Source organism: Oncorhynchus mykiss, chromosome 13 (genome assembly GCF_013265735.2).
Source record: "Oncorhynchus mykiss isolate Arlee chromosome 13, USDA_OmykA_1.1, whole genome shotgun sequence".
Classification (NCBI taxonomy): Eukaryota; Metazoa; Chordata; class Actinopteri; order Salmoniformes; family Salmonidae; genus Oncorhynchus; species Oncorhynchus mykiss.
The window spans coordinates 51,566,733-51,590,613 of NC_048577.1; the positions used below are offsets into that span (position 1 = coordinate 51,566,733).

The 23,881-nt window shown below is 45.2% G+C and overlaps 3 protein-coding genes across 4 annotated transcripts; 1 reads left to right on the forward strand and 2 right to left on the reverse strand.

Moving 5' to 3' along the window:
- Nucleotides 1-227: 227 nt before the first annotated feature.
- On the reverse strand, nt 228-14,473 carry carm1 (coactivator-associated arginine methyltransferase 1). 2 transcript variants are annotated; one of them, XM_036941447.1, is made up of 16 exons: nt 14,281-14,473; nt 11,764-11,886; nt 11,308-11,414; nt 11,046-11,150; nt 10,771-10,881; nt 10,275-10,452; nt 9,973-10,063; nt 8,568-8,649; nt 7,642-7,727; nt 6,899-6,988; nt 6,432-6,569; nt 3,161-3,250; nt 2,936-3,048; nt 2,436-2,513; nt 2,252-2,320; nt 228-1,992 (listed from the first exon to the last, which is right to left on the reverse strand). In XM_036941447.1, exons 1-16 carry the CDS (start codon nt 14,420-14,422, stop codon nt 1,832-1,834), a joined length of 1,764 nt encoding a protein of 587 aa, XP_036797342.1. In that variant the 5' UTR covers nt 14,423-14,473; the 3' UTR covers nt 228-1,831. The 2 variants fall into 2 exon arrangements, with proteins under 2 accessions (XP_036797342.1, XP_036797341.1); XM_036941446.1 differs by having other exon boundaries at nt 11,764-11,889.
- Nucleotides 14,474-15,128: 655 nt separating this feature from the next.
- On the reverse strand, nt 15,129-18,859 carry LOC110486760 (guanine nucleotide-binding protein G(I)/G(S)/G(O) subunit gamma-5). The gene is made up of 3 exons (XM_021558579.2): nt 18,674-18,859; nt 17,234-17,360; nt 15,129-16,920 (listed from the first exon to the last, which is right to left on the reverse strand). Exons 1-2 carry the CDS (start codon nt 18,764-18,766, stop codon nt 17,235-17,237), a joined length of 219 nt encoding a protein of 72 aa, XP_021414254.1. The 5' UTR covers nt 18,767-18,859; the 3' UTR covers nt 15,129-16,920; nt 17,234.
- A 654-nt stretch (nt 18,860-19,513) lies between these two features.
- Nucleotides 19,514-23,764, forward strand: LOC110486751 (ATP-dependent Clp protease proteolytic subunit, mitochondrial-like). Its single transcript, XM_021558577.2, has 7 exons — nt 19,514-19,671; nt 20,204-20,305; nt 20,509-20,580; nt 21,101-21,197; nt 21,763-21,950; nt 22,203-22,308; nt 22,874-23,764. The coding sequence occupies exons 1-7, from the start codon at nt 19,660-19,662 to the stop codon at nt 23,089-23,091; spliced, it is 795 nt and encodes a 264-aa protein (XP_021414252.1). The 5' UTR covers nt 19,514-19,659; the 3' UTR covers nt 23,092-23,764.
- The last annotated feature ends 117 nt before the right edge of the window (nt 23,765-23,881 follow it).

The window sequence follows — 23,881 nt, forward strand, 5'->3', positions numbered from 1 at the left end:
TTCATTAGTCGTCCCTAACTGCTGGTTTTGGTTTGGAAAAGCCGATCCTAGGTCTGTGGCAATTTATTACCTCGAGCAATAAACAGGAGTCTTCCTGATGCACTTTCCATCAATAGATGTCCCTTGAGGTCCCAGAGAAAAGTAGTGTTTGAATGCTAAGCTAGCAACTATCACAACATTGGTGTTAAAATTCTAACTGTAATATCAATTATAAGACCTGATCCAAAGATTTTTTTGGGGACTTCTCCACCAACATTTAATTTACTCCTTTTATACTTGTTTTTTGTTTGTTGCTTTTCTGTGAAAGAAATAAAACAAATAAAGACAACTGAAAAGTTAACCCTACAAACTAGCAAGACATTTTCTCTTCATAAAACTTGCTAAATCAAAATTTAAACTCAGTCCACAAATTGTGACTGGAAGCAATGCATACATGTCCATTAAGTCTTTGTCTGAAGGTTGAGCAATCGACTTGCCCGGGAAAGGAGGGAGGAGAGGTTTAGATATATCATAGGTAGTGAGGAGGGAAAGAGGTGACTCCCTCTATCCCGAACTCCCCACCGCAGTCTCAAAATGAAGGAAAGGAAACCGGGGAAGAATGTAAACTAGGATTCAGCTGCTCCAACGGCCAACATCAGTGTCCTTGGTCCAGTCTGTCTTTCTGTGGGTTCATCCTGCTTCCACCAATACCATCGGCTCACTGCAATCCTGATTGGCTATGAAGAGGAGTGGGGGGCCGGGTCTGCTGCTGTGTCCTCGAAGCTCATTGGCTTTGGACAACACACCTCAATCGGAGGTGAGGTTCTAACAGAGTTCCAGAGTTGGTGTTTTTCAAGATCACGTTCTACAGCGTTCTCCTACACACTCACATCTAGGCTGTCTCTCAAATGACACCCTAGTCCCTATACAGTGCACTTCATTTGTCCATGTGGCTCTAGTCAAAAGTAGAGCACTGTATATGGAATAGGGTGTCTTTTGAGATAGCCTAGGTCTACTGGGCTAAAGACTACCACTATGGATGACCAGACAAACACCTTGGGGGGAGCTAGCTATCGCTCTGGAATGGGGCCGTTTAAGGAGAGAGGCTCTACAGGCAGGTGGAGAAGTGCCTCGATATGAAAACAAAATGGCATCAGTGAGGGGTGTTCATAGTGTTCTACTGTACAGGAAAGCCCCCTGTCCTTTCAGTGCAGATCTGTAGTGGGGGACATCCAATCCAGTGATAAGGGGAGGGGGGATAGCGACTGGCTGTAGTGGATGGGGTTGTGTGTGTGTTTGGTGGAGGAGGGGGAAGGGTGGGGCATCACACTGGCACTAGGGGAGGCGAAATGTCCAAAAGGGAGGGAACCCGGATAAAGGAGATGATACCTGCTGTACAGTCGTGCAATGAGTTATTCTTTGCAACAAAAGTCTCTGTGTTCAATGTGTATGTGTAGGTGTACATGTGTCTGTAAAGCATAAAAAGGTCCAGTCAATCAAAGTTCAGTTCCGCTCTCCATTCAGAAAAACTGCCAATTCTTTGTGCTGATCAGTCTGTCAGTTGAACGTAGAGGTGCTGCCACCCTCTGGCTGGACTGGTGATATCATAGCTGCTGCACGATGATGAGAGGGGGGAGATGGGGAACAGCTCTCAAAGCGGAGAGAACGGCGAGGAGGGACGGATATGAGAATAACTCCAGTGATAGAGAGATGGACAGTAAAGGTGAAAGGAAGGTGCTGAAGGGACAACACGACAGCACTGGTTTTGGTATTCTGGTTCTGGCTGTGGTCAGTCAGGGGGAGGGGCTAGTAGAGGTCATGCAGGGGTTCGGAGGTGAAGGGTGACGAGGTCTTAACTCCCATAATGCATGGTGTTGCTAGGGATGGCCATGGGAGAGGCCATGGAGATGGCGGGTCCCCCCATGGTGAACTGGTTGGTGACGGGATAATGCTGCTGCTGCTGCTGGTTAGAGCTGCTGCTGCTGCTAGGACCTGATTGGCCAGTAGAAGCTCCTGGAGTGAGGGGGAGAAAATGGGAAAGAGTGTTATCACCTTCCCTTGATTGGTTGTGGGCCAACTATGTCACACACTTCAGAATCCATCCCCTCCATTTACACAAATGATAGGCGTTTAGGGAACTTGACGACCCCCCCCCCCCAGGTGCACGTTTTGTTTTTGCCCTAGCACTACAAATAATCAAAGCTCGATGAGGTCATTATTTAAATCAGGACCGAGTTTAGGAAACTCTTGTATAGTGTATAAAGAGACGTACCCTGGACGATTCCGGTGCTCATGATGGAGCCCATCCTGGAGTGGGTGTGATTCACTATCCCTGTGTTCACTGAGGGCGGGAACAGAGGAAATAGTGAAACTGTATTAACGCACACACAAACACACAGTCAGTCACACTGTCTGTGCTTGTCTGTCAGTCAGTCCATCAGTCCATAGTATCCTACCGAGGGGGATGAGGTTGTTGTGGGACACCGTCGAGCCGCTGCCCATGACTGTACTGAGGTCATAGGCTGTAGGCATCCCTGAGAGAGAGAGAGAGAGAGATGAGAGGGTGAGACAGGGAAGAGAGTGAGATGGGGAGGAGAGAGAACAAGAGAGATGGGGAGAGAAAGGGAGCGAAATGGGAGAAAAGCACAGGAGAAGCATAAGCATCCTTTCTCTCTCACACACCGTTTTCCCCTCAGAGAGAGCATGCATCCCCTGTCTATCAGCTACTCTGTTAGCCTGATCTATTCTGTGATATCCCTACAGTTTAGTAAGACATTTAGTGGTGATGCTGTATGGATGCTTTTGCCTGATGATGCTATCATGGGTCAGATTGTGTTTGTATCGTCTGTGTGTTTACCTGACACAGCATTGTTCTGCCTCATGCAGTGTGTGTGTGTGTGGGTATGTCCTCTGTGTGTGTGTCCTCTACCAGTGTCCTCTATGTGTGTGTATTTACCTGACACAGCCATGCCCTGGCTCATGCTGTAGGCCCCCCCAGTGTTCCACATGGTCTCAGAGGGGGAGGTGTAGTGCGACCCAGGAGGGGGTGTGGGGGTGCTGCCTGTGTACCTACAAAAACACACACATACACAACAACATACACGCCATGAGAGGGAGCTCCCCTTCCCCCCTCGTTATCCTGAATGGCACAGGCCGAGGGCAGCGGAACAGACCAACTCACCTGAAAAAGGGGTTCTTCAAGTCCAGGAGGTTGCTGGACTTGGAGCCTGTCTGGTCCACTTGGGCGACAATACTGATGTCGTAGCTTTGTCTGTGAGGAGGGAAGAGAGCCAGGGATTGGTATGGGAGGAGGTGAGAAGGGAGGTGGATAGATTAACACAGACCAACACAGACAGACAGAGAAGCACAGATTCAGCAAGCACACATCTGTAATACACATATATACAGTGCTTTTGGAAGGTATTCAGACCCCTTGACGTTTTCCACATTTTGTTATAGATTAAATTAAAAAAAAATAATAATAATCTAAACACAATACCTCATTATGACAAAGCAAAAACAAGTTAGACATTTTTCCTGATTTATATCATAAAAAAAACTGAAATATGACATTTACATAAGTATTCAAATCCTTTACTAAGTACTTTGTTGAAGCACCTTTGGCAGCAATTATAGCCTAGCCAATTATAGCCGACAACGTTGAGACAGCCTATAAGGAGGTCAGAGACCTGACCGTGCGGTGCAAGGAGAACAACCTCTCTCTCAATGTGATCAAGACAAAGGAGAGGATTGTGGACTACAGGAAAAGGAGGACTGAGCACACCCCCATTCTCATCAACGGGGCTGTAGTGGAGCAGGTTGAGAGCTTCATGTTCCTAGGCATCCACATCACCAACAAACTAACATGGTCCAAGCACACCAAGGACGTCGTGAAGAGGGCATGACAAAACCTATTCCATCTCAGGAGGCTGAAAAGATTTGTCATGGGTCCTCAGATCCTCAAAAGGTTCTACAATCATCAAGAGCATCCTGACGGGTTGCATCACTGCCTGGTATGGCAACTACTTGGCCTAAGACCACAAGGCACTACAGAGGGTAGTGCGTACGGCCCAGTACATCACTGGTGTCAAGCTTCCTGCCATCCAGGATCTCTATACCAGGCTGTGTCAGAGGAAGGCCCTAAAAATGTTCAAAGACTCCTGCCACCCTAGTCAGACTATTCTCTCGGCTACCGCATGGCAAGCGGTACCGAAGCGCCAAGTCTAGGTCCAAGAGGCTTCGAAACAGCTTCTACCCCCAAGCCATAAGACTCCTGAACAGCTAATCAAATGGCTACCCAGACTATTTGCACCCCCCCCCCCCCCCCCCCCCCCTACACTGCTACTAATCTGTTATTATCTATGCATAGTCACTTTAATAACTCTACCTATATGTACATAATACCTCAATTACCTTGACACTGGTGCCCCCACACATTGACTCTGTACCGGTACCCTCTGTATATAGCCATTGTTATTTACTGCTGCTCTTTAATTATTAGTTATTCTTATGGCATACTTTTTTATTTGTATTTTCTTAAAACTGCATTGTTGGTTAAGGGCTTGTAAGTATGCATTTCACGGTAAGGTCTACACCTGCTGAATTCGGCGCATGTGACAAATACAATTTGATATGATTTTCTGGTCTCTCCAGACATGTTTGATTGGGTTAAAGTCTGGACTCTGGCTGGGCACTCAAGGACATTCAGAGACTTTTCCCGAAGCCACGCCTGCGTTGTCTTGGCGGTGTGCTTAGAGTTGTTGTCCTGTTGGAAGGTGAACCTTCGCCCTAGTGCTCTAGAGCTGGTTTTCATCAAGGATCTCTCTGAACTTTGCTTTGTTCATTTTGCCTCGATCCTGACTGGTCTCCCAGTCGCTGCCGCTGAAAAACATCCCCACAGCATGATGCTGCCACTACCATGCCTCACCGTAGAGATGGTGCCAGGTTTCCCCCAGATGTGACACTTGGCATTCGGACCAAAGAGTTCAATCTTGGTTTCATCAGACCAGAGAATATTGTTTATCATGTTCTGAGAGTCTTTTAGGTGCCTTTTGGCAAACTCCAAGCAGGCTGTCATGTGCATTTTAATGAGGAGTGGCTTCCATCTGACCACAACCATTAAGGCCTGATTGGTGGAGTGTTGCAGAGATGGTTGTCCTTCTGGAAGGTTCTCCAATCGCCACAGATGAACTCTGGAGCTCTGTCAGAGTGACCACCGGGTTCTTGGTCACCTCCCTGACCAAGGCCCTTCTCCCCCGATTGCTCAGCTTGGCCGGGAGGCCAGCTCCAGTAAGAGTCTTGGTGGTTCCAAACTTCTTCCAATTTAAGAATGATGGAGGCCACTGTGTTCTTTGTTACCTTCAATGGTGCAGAAATGTTTTGGTACCCTTCTCCAGATCTGTGCCTCGACACTATCCTGTCTCGGAGCTCTACGGACAATTCCTTCGACCTCATGGCTTGGTTTTTGCTTTGACATGCACTGTCAACTGTGAGACCTTATATAGACAGGTGTGTGCCTTTCCAAATCATGTCCAATCAATTGAATTTACCACAGGTGGACTCCAACCAAGCTGTAGTAACAGCTCAATGATGATCAATGGAAACAGGATGCATCGGAGCTCAATTTCGAGTCTCATAGCAAAGGGTCTGAATACTTACGTGAATAAGGTAAGTTTATGTATTTTAAATAAATTTGAAAACATTTCTACAAACGTGTTTTCGCTTTGTCGCTATGGGCTGGTGTGTGTAAATTGCTGAGGATTTTTGTTATTTAATACATTTTAGAGTAAGACTATAACCTAACAAAGTCAAGGGATCTGAAGACTTTCCAAATGCACTGGGTAGCTCCAAAAGTATTGAGGCAGTGAGACATTTTGTTGTTTTGATACATGAGGTTGCAGACGCACATATCATCCACAACCCCCCACCCCACCAAATGCTAACCTCCCCGGTTATTGTAGTGGGGAGAGGTTAGAATGAGGTTACAGTGTAAACATGGAAGGAACCCTTACACTAACTTCCTCACTCATTATTTACGATTAATTCAGGATATTATGTAATCATGGTAGCATCCACAGTATTTAGAAACATTCTATTGTTATTTCCAATAAAAGTGACTCAAAAATGACAATTCATTATTTACCATCAATTTCAATTGGGCACAAAATAATTGGAAACAATTTCTAAATGGTTCACCCGATATGGATGAAAATACCCTCAAATTAAAGCTGACAGTCTGCACTTTATCCCCATAGTCATTGTATGAGGCAATTTTCTTTATAATTGTCGCTGTCCAAATACTTTTGGAGCTCACTGTGTATCACCTACACACATTCATTCAGAACTGTCATAATATAAACACAAGCCTGGGCCTAGAGGTGAATGGCAACACACTAACACCAAAGCCTCCCTTCCCCAACAGACTCCCAGTAGATCCCTCTACAGTCTCTCACCTCTTGTTGGCGATAAGCAGTGCTGTGCCGGAAAGTGTGTCTCCTGCCTTGGTGAAGAGGGGTGACTGGAGCAGACAGCGGACCTGGTACCAGTGGGTCAGGGGCTCTGTGGGGGCTGTAGAGAGCCACACTGTCACCCTGCAGAGAGAGGGAGGGGGTTAGAGGTCATCCTACTCCAGTACAAGCATGGTCAGATATTCGGTAGGAACAGCCCTTTACAACTTATTGTGAAATGTTTCTATAGTGAATGTATTGTACTATATTGTATTGCTTTTAAGTTGCACCCATTTTCTGTCTTTGTGTTTATTACAATGTCTGTGAGGAAAAACAAGTGATGAAAGAAAAAGGAAAGTGACGGTGTAGCTGTAGTCAGGATCCATGTAGGTCAGGAGTCCTGGATCAAGTGATTTTACTCCTTGACCATACACACACTTCAGCCCTGGTTAAGGCAGCTCAGGCCAACTTACATTGATCCCATGAACGCTACGTCGAACCAGAAGGCCAGGCCGTGCACCAGCCCTGAGTGCATCATATGGAACTTAAAGGGAATCTCTATCCTGAAAGAGAGAGCGAGAGAAGGGAAGGCGAGAGGGAAAGAGAGAAAAGAGTGGGATAAGCGTTAGTCTAGTTAAAGGGGCAATCAGCTGTTGCTACATCCATTTTTTGGACTTATAAATGAATGATATATACCCATTATGTCTTGAAGAATATAACTTATAAATACCTCATGAGCTTAGTTCAACTGCCGTACCCCATCAGAACCCAAAATATAAGTTTGTTTTACTCCAATGTTTGTAAAGAAAGTAAATGTAAACAATATATATATCATCAAAACATGGTTAAAATTATAATTTTGATATCATGGATGGTCAATCCTTGCATCCATAGCTCAGTCTATGAATTTGAGAGTGGTTACATTTCTCCAGCCCATCCCTCCACTTTTTACATAAAGGGCGGGGAATTTGCTTTGTTATTGTTTCAACTTCTGATTGCTGCTTTAAGGTTATTTTTAGACACTAGAAGGAATTATGTAGTATTTTTGCTGATGTAGAAAATTCAAAATTGGAAGTAGCCCCATATTAGAGAAGTAGGACATCCCTACATTCAGTAACATGTATCTACGCATCTCAATTCTCAACTCAATCTATGAATAACAATTCATTAATAAATATATGAGGGAATAACAGACACAGACAGACGGCACACAGACCTGTACAAATCCTCCTCTTTGGCCTCCAGGAAGTTGACTGTGTATTTGACAGACTTGGCCATCAAGATACGGATATCAAATGTGTCCTGAGAGGGGGAGGGAAAGAAAAAGGAGGAAGGAGAGAGACGGGGAAGAGGGAAGCAAGAGTATCCAGGTAAGTCCCAGTGAGGTAGAAATGTTTTATGGCAGCATTGGCTAGAGTGGGTACGGAGACGGTCTATGCCTTAATTTTATGATCTAGAACAGAGGCTGTACCCAGAACCAGGCCCTCCGGCCGGGCCCGGCTCTCCCAGCAGAGTGACAGAGGAGCAGGCACGGAGGAGGCCTACCCAGCTGACTACCGCTGGAAAATGATGTGTGTGTGTCGTTGACGGTGTGTGTGGTGTGTCGCTGTGTGTGATAAAAGGGTTGAGATTAATTCAATGAATACCCCTTATAAGCAGTGATAGTACTGTTGAAACCTCACTGTTGGTTCTGTGGTGTTAGACTGGGGAGCTGGACTGGGCGTAAACATTGGGATCCTAAACTCAGACCGCATCTAACTTATTTGTTCCAGCCGTCATAACACACAGTGTGTCGGTGGTATCTTCTACCACAAACACACACTCCCATACAGTCAATCTCCTATCCTGCATCAGCGTTTGCCCATAAACACACACACCTCATGTACCACCCTTAGACATAAACAAACACACAGGCCAGTCCGTACTATGCAACCCAATTTTCCACAAACAGCTCTTGTCCCCACATAACCCCTGACTATTTCAGGCCTTAAACACCCCTCCCATAAACATTTCCTAGTTAACCGCCCCCCTGCACCCCAATCATCTTGGGGGGTATCGCTTTAACCGACATGGTGGGCAGGGCAGGCAATGTCAGAAGATAGGTGTTCAAGAGTCTGACATACAACTGAGAATTCTACGTACCACAATGGGCTGGCGAAAGTACTCATCCACCGCTGCTCCTCGCAGGGCTGAGAGGTCCACACCATGGAAGGAAGGCTGGTACCTGAATGAGGGAGTGAGAGAATCATCATCATCATCATCAACTCAATCTCAGCAACTACAGCAGCCCAATGAAAAGTGACTGATATCTCCGTACATTCACTGCTTCTACTCCCAGAGCTTCTTCTCTTGCCATTTCCCCTTGTCCCTCCAACCCCATCCTTCCTCCTACTCCCCGGTTCTCTCCTCCCTCCCCTCCTACTCCCCGTTTCTCTCCTCCCTCCCCTCCTACTCCCCGTTTCTCTCCTCCCTCCCCTCCTACTCCCCGTTTCTCTCCTCCCTCCCCTCCTACTCCCCGTTTCTCTCCTCCCTCCCCTCCTACTCCCCGTTTCTCTCCTCCCTCCCCGTTTCTCTCCTCCCTCCCCGTTTCTCTCCTCCCTCCCCCTCCCCGTTTCTCTCCTCCCTCCCCTCCTACTCCCCGTTTCTCTCCTCCCTCCCCTCCTACTCCCCGTTTCTCTCCTCCCTCCCCTCCTACTCCCCGTTTCTCTCCTCCCTCCCCTCCTACTCCCCGTTTCTCTCCTCCCTCCCCTCCTATTCCCCGTTTCTCTCCTCCCTCCCCCTCCCCGTTTCTCTCCTCCCTGCCCTCCTACTCCCCGTTTCTCTCCTCCCTCCCTCCTACTCCCCGTTTCTCTCCTCCCTCCCCCTCCCCGTTTCTCTCCTCCCTCCCCCTCCCCGTTTCTCTCCTCCCTCCCCCTCCCCGTTTCTCTCCTCCCTCCCCCTCCCCGTTTCTCTCCTCCCTCCCCCTCCCCGTTTCTCTCCTCCCTCCCCTCCTACTCCCCGTTTCTCTCCTCCCTCCCCTCCTACTCCCCGTTTCTCTCCTCCCTCCCCTCCTACTCCCCGTTTCTCTCCTCCCTCCCCTCCTACTCCCCGTTTCTCTCCTCCCTCCCCTCCTACTCCCTGTTTCTCTCCTCCCTCCCCTCCTACTCCCCGTTTCTCTCCTCCCTCCCCTCCTACTCCCCGTTTCTCTCCTCCCTCCCCTCCTACTCCCCGTTTCTCTCCTCCCTCCCCTCCTACTCCCTGTTTCTCTCCTCCCTCCCCTCCTACTCCCCGTTTCTCTCCTCCCTCCCCTCCTACTCCCCGTTTCTCTCCTCCCTCCCCTCCTACTCCCTGTTTCTCTCCTCCCTCCCCTCCCTCCCCTCCTACTCCCTGTTTCTCTCCTCCCTCCCCTCCTACTCCCTGTTTCTCTCCTCCCTCCCCTCCTACTCCCCGTTTCTCTCCTCCCTCCCCTCCTACTCCCTGTTTCTCTCCTCCCTCCCCTCCTACTCCCCGTTTCTCTCCTCCCTGCCCTCCTACTCCCCGTTTCTCTCCTCCCTCCCCTCCTACTCACCAGAAGTTGGCCTTGGTGAACTGCTCCATGTAGAGCTGTTCGTCTGTGAAGGGGGCCAGGTGCACGTCACCGATGGTGGGGAACATTTTACCTGCGACACACATGAAGTCAGTTAATGATGGTACAATCACCAGTGGCTAGTCATGATGAATATGTCTCTCATTTTTAAAATGAAGACTTTAATATTATATACTGCTTGGGCTTTAAAATAATCTTCAGACCTTTTGACATTTTCTCCCTTTCTCCTTCCCCCCTACTCTACCCCTTTCTATGCTCTCCCTCCAACCTTCCCTCTGTCTCACCACTAGGCTTGAGGAACTTCTTGGCGTGGAGGTAGCTCTCCAACATCCTCTCGTTGAATAGCATGTAGCCCATGGGCTCTGAGATGATGATGTCCACCTGCTCAGGTAGCGTAACCTCCTCTACTTTACCAGGGATCACCACCACACGGTCCCCCAGACGGTTAGTGTTCACCAGGACCTAGTGGAGGGGACACCAGAGGGTTAGACTTCATCAGGACCTAGTGGAGGGGACACCAGAGGGTTAGTGTTCACCAGGACCTAGTGGAGGGGACACCAGGGGGTTAGAGGTCACCCGGACCTAGTGGAGGGTTAGTGTGTGTGTGTGTATTAGAGGGAGGCTGATACATCTGCCAGATTTATGGCTACATAGCATGTCAAGAAGAGGATAGGGTTTGAGCAGGGGTGGTTTGTCAAAATCAATTTGCAGGCCAGAAAAAGTGCAGTTAATTGGAAATATATAGGTCACTTAATTGACATAGTTTAGTGTGCCTGTTACCTCTGCATGCTGGGCCATGGTGCTGGCCTCCACAGCGTAGACCTTCCTGGCCCCAGCCTGAGCAGCAAAGAACGACAGAATCCCTGAACCACAGCCCACATCCAACACCACCTAGAGAGAGAGGAATGGACTCGAATTCTTCCCTGATAAAGACATCAATGAAATCCAGCAGTGTCTACTGCCCAAACCAACTAAACAACAGTTTAGCTTCAAATACAGCAAAGGACTCAATTCAGAACAAGCTATATTTAAGTCCCAGGACAGTGCATCAGTACCTTGTCCTTGAAGTCAGTGTGGTTCTGGAGGATGGCCCTCTGATAGGTTCCTGTCCTGACGTAGTCCTGCATCATGTTCTGCTGCTGGGAGAGGTAGCCATAGAACTGGAGGAGCGAAGGAGAGAAAGAGAACAAGGGAGTGAGAGGAAAATAAAGTGACAGAACAGCTTATTTTTCATGAGGTGTTTTAATATTGTCACTGAGCTAATAAAGGTTGGAATAAATGATTTATTGCAATGCATGGCAGATTCTGCATGTGCACCTGGAAGTACTGTACTGCGGATGATTCCTCTGTCCTGTCGCTGAAGACCGACTGCTCTCCACTGTGGCCGCGGCAGTTCTTCAGGAGATTATAGAACGATGAGAACTCTGAGGAGATCGTCATAACAGGTTATAAGCAGGACAAATCAGACATAAGTTATAAACGGTCTTAAGCCAGTCATAATGGGGAGAAATCAAACAATAATAATAACCAATAACAGTTCACAAGGATGACAGAGGCAAGACAAGTATGAGAAACAATAAGAATCTCTTTATGAGGACAGGAACATGTGCACTAGGACAGGGAGTCAAAGACACAGACACACAGGAGACAGAGGGTCAATGACAGAGACAGATATAGCCTACTGGCAGGCAGTCAAAGACAGACAGAAAAAACAGACAGACAATGACAGCATCCTCTGAGACATAGCGGCGGTGGTTGCCGGGGGTTAGCTACCTGCAGGTGAGGTGAACTGTAGCAGGACACTGTTGCAGCCCAGCGTGATGATGAACGACTGTTTCCCCACGCGACTGCACTCTGTGTCCCTGGAGACCGAACACTTGAACACACAAGTCTCCTCTGCTGTGAGAGGAGTCATACAATAGTTAGGGCCCAGCAACACTCCTACAGCAGGTCATTCATGGAATAAGCATGGCACAGGAGCATGTGGCTTACCGTAGGTCACACAACACTAAGAACAACATGCTAACAGAACTGGCCTGATCACACACAGCGCTTTATTGACTCAATTAGCATTATAGCATCTCATGCATAGCAGCAAGCAAAGAGCTATTTTTAACCTCCTTTAGCCGAGGGAAAGCGAGTAATTTCTTCTATTGAATCTATTTCACACACACTCCTGGATGATTAAGATGACAGTTTTAAAGACTGGATTTGTGAAAGCAATATATTGGCAAGGTAGGTCTAGTGCTGTGCCTGCATGGCAGTGAGATAATCTGTGGTTTAATCCAGCAGTTGTGATGGGATTAAGACTAGCGCTGTTACTTAGATTAGCCAGATGCAGCATGTTTTATTAACAGACCAAACTAGCGACTGACACCGGATTAACCTGCGATAAATATGAGAGCGGGAGTGTGTGTGTTGCTTAACAAGTGTGTGTTCGATGCAAGGACTGAGAGATAGCGTGCATGCTTTAAAATATGTAGGCTACAACCATCTCCCTCCACTAGACCTGGCCTGTCTACAAGGCCCTTCAGCTGAACATTGTGGGAAACGACAATGACAGATGGGGGACAAGGACTGTCACTATAGACCTGTTACAGATATGTAACAACCAGATGATAGTCATGTCAATGTTCTAACAGGATAATGTCAGGTCATAATAGACACTTGTCAAAGTGAAGAGCAAAATGGTGCTATTTTTGCTGGGCCAAGGCATTGCCCCTCATGGACAATGTAAATACACCCATTCCAGCACGATACAGACATTACTAGTGTGCTGTGTTTGATTGAGGTGCTTTTGTGTCTATAATAAAGCAGAAATAAAATGATTGTGTGGCAAGACACTGAGGTTATTTTTCCAAGTGGAAAACATAAAATTGGTCAGATTACTTTAGACTCAGTCGTGCAATTCATGTAGCAATTCAATCGGGAGTTCATTCCTGCCCGGTGTGGAAACATTTATCTTCCATCATCATGGGAATGTTGGAAGAGGAAACGGCTGTTGGGCCTATGGACCGGACCAGGCAATCACACATATCATAAAACTTTGATAGGACACCTTGAAAAACACCCTGCCACACATACATTTCTACTTTCCCCACAGCCCAAGCTTGACTGTATCAAAACTAGGGACATCACGGCTTCTTGAAAGGGACATCCCATCTGTGCCTCAGTGTAACAAAAGCTGCAAGCGCTCAGCGCGAGCACACAAGTGATCGACAGGGGAGTAGGGAGGTGGGGGACTAGCTGGCTATTGTTCAGGGGAGAACAAAGATGAATAACTAATACGAGCCTGGTTTAGCTCTTCGAAACACAAGAACCCATATTTAGCCTTAAAAAAAACGATTTCGTTTATCGATATTTATTCACTCAGCTAGGCATCTACAGTAGATTAGATAACCATAAAGTAGCACGCGCGAGCCAATGGGGTTAGCTTGCTTGCTTGTTTGCACCGCTACTAGTATGATCTGTGCGCAAAGACGACGATGTTCCGAAACAAAACACACTTTTAAGATAACATCTCAAAGGGTCAAATGTTATCTTGCATTATCATAACTATCTAACTAGCTAATAAAGAGGGCAATGCTCATATGACGCAGTTTGTTTTAACTGTTAGAACTCTGTGGCATTAAGGGCAACCCATTGCGAAGTATGGCTGATAGCTTATTGGGGCAAAAATGAAAGAGCACGTTAACATGTCAATTAGCTTTGGCTACCTGCGTCAATGTGTAGCGAGCTGAAATGCAATCTGGCGCTAAATCGTTAGCAAGTTGATATTAGTAAACAGGGTAGGTATCTAATGTGCTTGGTCACACTTAGCTTGCTGTCCTGGAAACGTCTCGTGTGAGCTAAAACTGACTACTTCGCATCAAATTAATACTTTAAAGAATATTCCTCAAGACAAATAGATAGGTAAGAAAAAACGTGGTCCACAAACCACGACATGAGCGCAGTAAGCTTGCTAAAGCTAACCACCTATAGTTAGCTAAGCTACCAACAGTGCGCTGTCGTGGTACTGGAGAAGCTAACTAACCGTAGCTAACTAAGTTATGTTAGCTAGCTAGCTAATAGCGATAAGCGACAACAACAGTCCCCATTACGTTGGATTCTATAGGTGGAACCAGTCGGTTTTGAAGTGGAACCCGCACACACGTGCAAGACCAGGCACTCGCATCGGTTAGCTAGCTATCTTTTTAGCATTTAGCTCTGGCTAGTTAGCCAGGGTAATGTCAGTTAACAAGGAGCCCAGGCCGAACCGGGATATGGAAGAGCTGTCTCAAGTCCACTCACCGTTGGAGAGGTTGATCAGGGCCGCGTCTTGTGTGGCTTTCACCTCCAGTCGTAGAGGCTGCTGCTCGGAGTGACGCTGTATTTCTCCGTTTGCGTCTCCGATAGAGAGGAGCCGCACGCCGGGAAACACCGACACCGCCATCTTCGATCTGTGGGAAGAGACAGCTCACTGTGGCCTCACATCCAGCGTTGGACGTGCACTCACGACAGGAAACGGGATACACACAGCTCTACTGCCACTCTGTGGCCGAGAGGCAAACTGCTTAGTGCAAATACAGTAGACTGCACTGACTTCTGTTGTCACTGCTGTACACTTTCAGCAAAGACAGTACAGTTAGTTGGACAAAGAGAGAAATAGGGAATCTTGAATAATCATTTGAATTAAATAAAAATGTCAGACTGTCAGCCAGGCTGCGTTTCGTATCCTGGTCTGTTAAATCTGTGTGAATAATATTGGTTCTGATGTGTAACATGTCATGCAGCTAGTACCAAAACCTACAACTTTGGGCAGTGGCTAAATACAGTTTATCTGGCAGACTATTGGCAAATATGCACTGGTATTACTTGAGCAGCATTCTATGTGACAGGGATGAGCAAGTCTGGTCCACGGGGGCCTGAGTGCATGTCTGTTGTCTTTTGTTCTCTCCAAATCAGCATCTGATTTATAAACCAGGTATGGCATCAGTGGATGAATTAAGTGCCAGGCGAAAGAGAAAAGCAGCAGACACTCAGGTCCCTGCAGGACAGGAGTTGCCTACCCCTGATACTCTTGTGTGTTCTGGCCAGTCAGCTTAAGGGGGGCACTCTTAACAAACTCCTTGATAAAACATGAGACTCAAGGCGATGTTTAAGGTGAAATTATACATTTTATTACATTTTTCAGTCAATACATGTCATGGTACCATTCTAAGACAAATACACACAAAATAAACGTTAAGGCACAAGAGGATGACAGTGTTTTCCACATGTATGAATCCATCCACCAGAGCATTTCAGTGACTAATATTTGTAAAAAGAGGTGCTCTGCTTTCCCCATGCATTATGGACACTGTAGTCCTCAAAGGTTCTCTGTTCACTTTATTATAACGTCAGAGGAATTCAGAGATCAGTCTCTGTCACCATAGTGAAAAGAGCTTGCGTTCCTCCATCTCCTTTCCTGCATGGCCACTGATTTGAAAGGACTTGGTAGGCAAGACTAATAGTACTGTGAACATCTATGTAGGCCTAGTCCTTTCACCTATCAGTGGACAAGTCTGAGGACATTATTGAAGACATGTTTCTGGGTATTGGAACATGTTGAAGGGCTGTTCTCCAGTTTTTAGCAACACTTCATGTTGTAATAAGAACACAGTATGGTTCCTAAACATGACTCATTCTCTGGTGTTGTTTTTCAACTTCTTCAGGTCCTGCAGATTTAGGCCTCAACAGGTCTCGTGTTAAAACCGGGGCATTTAAATTACCAGAGGTTTGGCACATACTAAGGCACATTAGTTTGAAGCAGTACGCAAAGAGTAAAAGGTAAAAGGGGTGGGGAACCCAAAAAATGACTTTAAACCATTTAGAATGTGTCCTTACTTTAACGTAGATGCACCAATGGAGTAGCAGTCCCCTTCCACTGAGTGTCCTAAGATCAGGCTTATTTATAATGATGATACACAGCAATTATACTTATCTATAGTGTCAGTACAGTAATCCTAATATTCTTGTTATGATCCTTCATATCATTATTCTGATGTTGACTGAGCAACACCACAAAACCAGCATTGAAACAGATATTTTGCATGACCTGAGTTTGAGATCTCTATATGCCAACACCCATAAGAAACCTCTAACATCTGAGTCACTCTTTTCAAGACATAGTAACACCATTTTCTTTTGAATTAAATGTTGCATCACAGTGGTTTAACTGTCAACTGAGGATCTTAACAGTGTAGTCGAGTGTTTAACACATGAGAATGCGCGCAAAATTTCTGTCAAAAGACTAAATTCTCTTGAGGCTCATGGAGTCACCACACTTTTAGCAGAGAATCATAAATTACACTTATTGAAATGCTTCACAATTTCATCTGACAAAAATCACAGTGACAGTGTTAAGGCGAGCTTGTGTGGAACTTTGCATTGTGTTTGCAACCAACTGAGCACCATTTTGAAAAACAAGCTCTGAGATCAAACTCAGGTGTAATATCTTGTAGTGTGTTGAACATACAGTAGCTTCACAACAATGATACGGTAGGCTATACTCATGTAATGGCACTTGGTCAACCACTTTAAAAGACTCACCAACAACAATATGTAAAACCTAATACAGTTCAATTTCACTTTGAGTAAAATAAAAGTAACAAAAGGTAGAGACTACAGGGAGAGACTGCCATATTTATACTTTGAGGAGTGCTTTCATTCTAATGATCTCAACACACAAAGGACTGCAAATGTTATCCTTATTGAGCTGTAGAACAGAACAGAACACATGTCAAAACTCACTCAGCATAGGGTTAATGCCTGTGATTGTGTTCTGGCCTTGAGGTCTTCAGTGACTGGACGTGGTGGGGAAGGGTGTAGGAGACGCCAGGGGCTTGGAACTGAAAGGCATCCTTGGGGAATGTTCAGACGTGTTTTACAAGCCTCCATCATCACCATCGCCTGCAGTGAGAAAGCATAGAGTCCGATCAGATCACTGGCACAGGAGTTAGATGAGATATGGCTGCTATTGGTTACATTCTCTTTGTAACAATCAAAGCCAGAAGGGTCAAAGGTTAGCAAACAGAGAGAGAAAAGGAGAGTGAGGAACAGGTAGAGGGAAGGTAGAGAAAGAAAGCAGGACAGAAAGAGACAGAGAGAGAGAGAGAGAGAGTGTGTGTCCATGCACACATGTGTGTTAGAGAAAGAGACAGAAGAGAGAGATAGAGAGGGAGTTAGTTGAAGCCTACTCTACCACATCAGACTGTCATCTCACCTCAGAAGAGGGCGCAGGACTTGGGGGGTCTGAAGGGGTTGTCGCTGGAGGGCACCCCCATGAGGAGAGGGTCTTTATGGGCGTTCTGCAGGCAGAAGGTCTTCAGGTCCGCTGCTGCCTGGGACACCTGAGAGTAGAAACAGAGACACTGTCAATTCCATTATACTTTAATTCTGTGTCATAAAGGCTACATAAGACTGCAGTAAAGATGACATCTCAATGTCATGATGTCATGATAACGAGTCATCATTGACAGTGACAGCGTTTTCTATAAAGAAGTTCCAAGTAAATTGAGCTCAATCCTGTTCTACTTAGCTTCTTCTACTTGTTTTAACTCAGCTTTTCAAGAGAGACCTGGTCCACGCATCAATAAATAGAGGGGCCAACACTTTCACTCTGCCACAAAACTCCTACTGATACTCAGTTTACTGAACCTAAAGTAATATGCTCCAAGCTCACACTGTGAGAGAAACTGAGCAATGATCAGCTATTTTCCTAATCCTAACCTAGGACTTGACTCAGCAATAGCATAATGATCTGGTACTTTACTAGAGGGTTGTTTCAAGGGGGAAGTCTATAACAGTTGTCATAACATTGTAATAACATTGTCCCCATTAACACAAGATGGCACTTTAGGACCAAGTCACAAATGGGCTATGCATTGAGTTTATTATTTATCTAGTTAGTTGATAATATGATATAAACGTATCTCATAGGCTATAGATAAAATCCTATATTTTTTTCTGCATTCTCATATGCCCTTCAAAGCACAGTATGCTTGAGTGCTACAGGGTGGTTTAAGGTCTGCGGATTAATCTTCTCCTCTAAAAGGAGTAATTTGGCCAACAATCGCACTACTGTCACAGCCACAATCAACAAAGGCCACCACTGTGCTGCAGCATTCGCGGAAACTAACCTACGAGCTGTTTGCTTTCTCCGGACAACACAGCCTACTGCAGGAAATCTTCATATTTCACACGATTAATTTAGAGCACAATTAACAGCACATCGTTAACTTCTAAATATATCTTAAATATATCCATTCAAAACGGCGTTAAACTAACTGAAGAGCTGATGAGTAGCCTAGACTTGCCATAACACCTATGCATACAGCAATACTAGAACCACATTATAATCTTACGTTTTTCTTTCGGTAACATGACAGGTGAAAGGCGGCGCTCGATTGAGCACGTCAATTTACGGGCTACTCCGTTAGTCTACGGGACAGCGCTGCAGTTAGTTACAATTCTGCAAACAGATGGCATAGTTCCAGTGGAACAGCATTTTGTAACAAATAACGCGATGCTTCCCATAAAATAGTCAAACTTTACATAATCTATAGCTTTTCAATAGTTACCAAAGGGCCATGTTGACAAGTCAGCCAGTCACACCAAATGCAGAACAGTTTTTGATCAGTCTTTCTGAATGTAATGTCTTTACCTTGATCCTGCGAACACTCGCCTCTAGGCGAAGTTGTTTTACCACCTTCTGAGCTATAACCAAGTTGCTGCTGTTTGCGCTGTTATTCGACATGTCTGCGAGGTCTGTCCAACGGCCAAGTGAAAGTGTCCGGCTATCACTTGAAAGAACGAGATTTTCTGATGAGGCCGCTGCGACTCAAGTGCTCCCCCTCTCTCTGAAAAAACGCACCGCTTTTTTTGCGCAATGTTCTCCCCACTGCTTTCAGAATGGCCCCTAATTAAAGATGGTTATCAGGAGAGGCACTTATGTGTACATGTAAAAAACAACAGCAACAACCACATAATAATAATAGATCAGTCAGTTAAACAAATTAATGGGCTATTTTCTGAAAATTAAATGTTCCTTTGGGTTTTATATTGTGTCGCCAATAATACACTGGTTTCTAGACCTACAGTAGGCTATGGTGAAGTAAATCAAAGGAAACGTATTTTATTAGAATGGTCTTGGCGCTCTTTTGTATAAAGATATTTTTTTCTAAACAACCCCAGAACCACGAGGATATCATTAGCGAAATACAGTCTCGTCATGTGCTCCTTTTTTTAAATATTTATTTATAGAGACCCCCATCTACAATGTCACGAGTTTTGGCTCTTCAACACCACATTTCTATATTTTAATGACATTTAATTTTAAGCTTTAATCGTCACATTATTATTCAATAGTATAATTATTTATATATCAAGTAGGCTTTTGTATTTTAAAAATAGTCGGTATCTGAAAACTATCAAGGCAACGGTAAGCAATACTGTAGTATTATGTTAGTGGATTTTGCTTGTGCACCATTGCCATCTAGCGCCGTCATATTCGAGGCTGTAAACACAAACTCGTCACATGACAGAGGAATATTGCTCAGCGACTTCAGGAACAGTTCGACGCTCAAATTAGAATTGTTTCCGGTTAAATTGGGGTCAAACAAAGGGGATTGCACATTACAAGACATCACAATGCTTATACGAGTAAGTATTGGAGATAAATGGTGAAAACATATTTTGGAAATGCATCGTTTGTGTTGTAAACTATATAGATTACAATGTGCAAATGTTTATTAGCTGTCTCAGCGGTGCATTCTCGAATCAGATTAATAGAATGCATCATGCACCTGCGACGATTAAAGCTAACTGGCTAGCCACACTTGTGTAACGTGACAAATTGTGTAGCTAACCTAACTCATTCCCATCTCCAGCTAGCTAAATTTAATGACTAATTTTTAAGGAAACCCCTGTCAACATTTTCATAACTGTTAATGTGAAATCATGAGTAACTATAGCATTTCCTAAAGTGTGTGTAATGTTCAGAGTTGATGTAAGATCATAATACATTTGATAGCTTTGTCTTGAACACACTTCAAGGGGCCAGAGTTGGAAAAAAAATAACCATGCTATCTCTGAATATAACTTTAAAATATCATTATTGAAATAACCTGCCCAACACTTAGGTTAAGATCTTAGAGACAAATGTTAACTTTTTCTCTCTATCCCCCTATTTTAGAGGGTGTTACAATGTGGAGTGACAGCTTTAAAGTCACGCAGGACCATTCACCACAGTGCTCAATGGAGGAGTCCTCTCGTACCTATCGTTGTGGAGCAGACGGTAAGAATTGGAACCCCAACAGAGTTCTATGTAGGACTGCAACATTTCTATGCAACTTGATTCACTCTTAGTTTGGAACGGTTTAGTTAGTGGGTTTCACCTGTCAGTTCCTGGTCCTTGCTATTCTAGCTGCTTTCCAATGTTCAAAGATATTCCTCTTTCTTCCCCTCATTCCTTTTCCTTGTCTTTCTCTTCTTTCCTAGGGTCGAGGAGAGCGTGCGTATGACATCTACTCTCGTCTTCTGAGGGAGAGGATCATCTGTGTAATGGGGCCGGTAAGTCTCGCTGTGTATCACTGTCTGTGTAATGGGGCCGGTAATTCTAGCTGTGTGTCACCGTTTGTGTATCGGGGCCGGTAAGTCTAGTTGTGTGTCACTGTCGGTGTAATAGGGCCAGTAAGTCTGTGTGTGTAGTAGTTTGGGATTCAAAACCTACACCAGGAGACATTGGGTATGTTTACATGCACACTAATAATTGGATATGAAACTGATTATGGCAGTAAAGGTTGCTAGATGGAATCCCCGAGCTGACAAGGTAAAAATCTGTTGTTCTGCCCCCGAACAAGGCAGTTATCCCACTGTTCCTAGGCTGTCATTGTAAATAAGAATTTGTTCTTAAGACTTGCCTAGTTAAATAAAAGGTAAAACAATAAATGTATACAACTTACTCTGCTTATCGGCGCAAGGTCATAATCGAAGTAAGCCCACACCGATTAAAACATCTGGATTTCTGAGTCTGCTGTTGCAGTTAAGATTCATTTGTTAATCTCTCTCCTCTCCCCCTGCCTTTTTTCAGATTGATGACTCTGTGGCCAGTCTGGTTATTGCTCAACTACTCTTTCTGCAGTCAGAGAGCAACAACAAACCCATCCACATGTACATCAACAGTCCTGGTAAGAGAATAGGGGAGGAGAATAGAGGGGGACCTCCCACAAAGAGGAACAGATGGTGGTGCAGGGGATGGTTGGTGGAATAGGGATGGTTACTTTAAAAAGCATGTTTCTTGGAGGGGAAAGAGACCGAGAGAACACAAGTGACATATGGATCAGATGACAGTAATAGGAGATAAAGGGTGCAGTCAGAAACTCTTTTTACCTAGACTTCAAATGAACTTCATTAGGTTAACGTTAAAGCTGAGATCCATGATAGGTGCAACAGGCCCAGGCGCATGTATTATTGTTTTGAGGAAATGAGCATCCAGCATTGTGGTAAAAAAAAAATCGTACATACTTGGTTCTATTGTGCGTGCAATGATGTCAGATGGAAAAAAGTGTTTGTTTGAAGGTAACGTCTTTGTTGTAATATCGCAAATGGACATGGCAGGTTCACCGCTATGGATTCCAGCTTTATGGAGAGATAGAAAAGTCTGGGAGAAGAGGAACATCGATGAACTAAATCCAACAAACATTAATCCTGGTTCACCATGATGTTCCTCTCCTATCCTCTTTTCCCCCTCAGGCGGTGTTGTGACGGCAGGCCTAGCCATCTACGACACCATGCAGTACATCCTCAACCCAATCTCCACGTGGTGTGTGGGCCAGGCGGCCAGCATGGGCAGTCTTCTCCTGGCTTCGGGCACGGCCGGCATGAGGCACTCCCTGCCCAACGCCCGCATCATGGTGCACCAGCCCTCCGGAGGAGCCAGGGTAAGGATGGAAAGGGGTAATGGGACTAGGGAGGCAGCAGGAATAGCTGGGGGGGACAGGTTGAAGTCAGGCAGGTAAGGGGATAAGGGGGAGGGGGGGGTTAGAGAACCTGGTACAGGTGTTGGTTGAGCTTGTGTTGCCATCAAAAGCCAGACCTGTGATTGGGCATGTAAATATGAGTTAAGTAATTTGACACCTCAGTTGTCAGTTGCTTTACATAACATCTGTCTTCTCTATCCTGTGTGTTATTAGGGTCAGGCTACAGACATCGCCATTCAGGCTGAGGAGATCATGAAGCTAAAGAAACAGATCAATCAACTCTACGCTAAACACACTGGCCAGCTGTTGACACATATAGGTAAGTAGCTAAGGCATCCAGTCCAGTAGTCTGGCTTTAAGTCGCTGCAGGGTTTTTATTTCAGCTGCTCATAAAGATGAGGCAGAGACTAACACAATATGCACAGAATTTGATTTGGTTGTTTAGCTCTGGGGAAAAGGCATCCAGGGGGGCGGGACGATTTGATTACATCGTTTAGTCTTATTTCAAATACCCGTAGGGCCACACAGACCTGGGTTCAAATGCATGAAATTATACTTGTTTTGTGTTTTCTAATACGTGACAGTACTTAAGTGTATTTCCAAGCACATCCCAATATGCAACAGTAATATTCCAATAAAAAATACTTCAAAATGTCTTAATATTGTCTGATGGAAAATGTACCATAGCCTCTGAGTCACATATGAATTAGTGACTCCTAACTAAATTCAAGCACTATTTCAAGGTAAGTGATTTGATGATTGAGTCCTTCCTCACTCAAAGCACTTTGTAAGAGTGAACTCACCTCAGCCACCACCAATGTGTCGCACATTTTCACCAAAACTCATAACCATACAATTATTCCCTTCTGTTTTCTTTCTCCCAGAGAGTGTGATGGAGAGAGATCGTTACATGAGCCCCATTGAGGCACAGGACTTTGGGATCATCGACCGAGTGTTGGTGCATCCTCCCCAGGCGGGCCAGGATGACCCAGAGCTAGTCCAGAAGGAGTCCCCTACCGCCATCTGCCCCTCGCCAGCCTCCGCCACCGAGCAGAGCCCCCCCGTGACCAACCCCCCCTCCTCATACAAACCCGAACCCTGACCTCAGACTACTAGGAAGCAGTCCCACACCAATCACAAGCCATCCTCTAACCACCTAAAGGCACTTCTGTAGATCGGAATGGATTGGACAGGTGCAAGCATATGCTGATGTACCCTAAATCCAAATGTATTGGAGTGGATACTAATATGTGAGAAGTTACAGCGTAGCCTACCAGAGGGCAAAGTGGAGGTATTACTATATTGCTTATAACTGTCCAATCCTTTAATTTACAGAAGTGCTCTGGGTGGATAGGGGCTGGTTTGGAACAAAGGACCTGCATTGTATACCTTTGTGCTGGATAAACCTCTGGGAGAGGAGGCAAAATGCAGCAGTATTAGAATATTTACATTTAAGAATGATCATTTTTGACCAATCTCAGATTTGTATTGTCCCGCATAATATGCACACTGTATTTACTACAAACAAAGACTGCAGATCTCTACAGTGAAGGAAACAATATAGCCCCCATTTGTACAAGCCATGACACAATTGTGATGTTGATTTTCATGAACTGGAATAAAATACATTTTCTTTGAGTCACACACCCAACCTGGGCCTGTACTCATAAAGCATCTAAGAGTAGGAGTGTTGATCTAGGATCAGTTCCTCCTGTCCATGCAATCTTATTCATTGTGACAGACAAGGCAAAACGGATTCTAGATCAGCACTCCTACTCTTAATGCTTTACAAATACAGGCTCTGATGTAAAAACGGATTATAATTGTATCAACGTGTGATTTGAGTCTGTAACAAGTAGTGTTTTGATTGCCTCAGTGATGAGATCAAATGA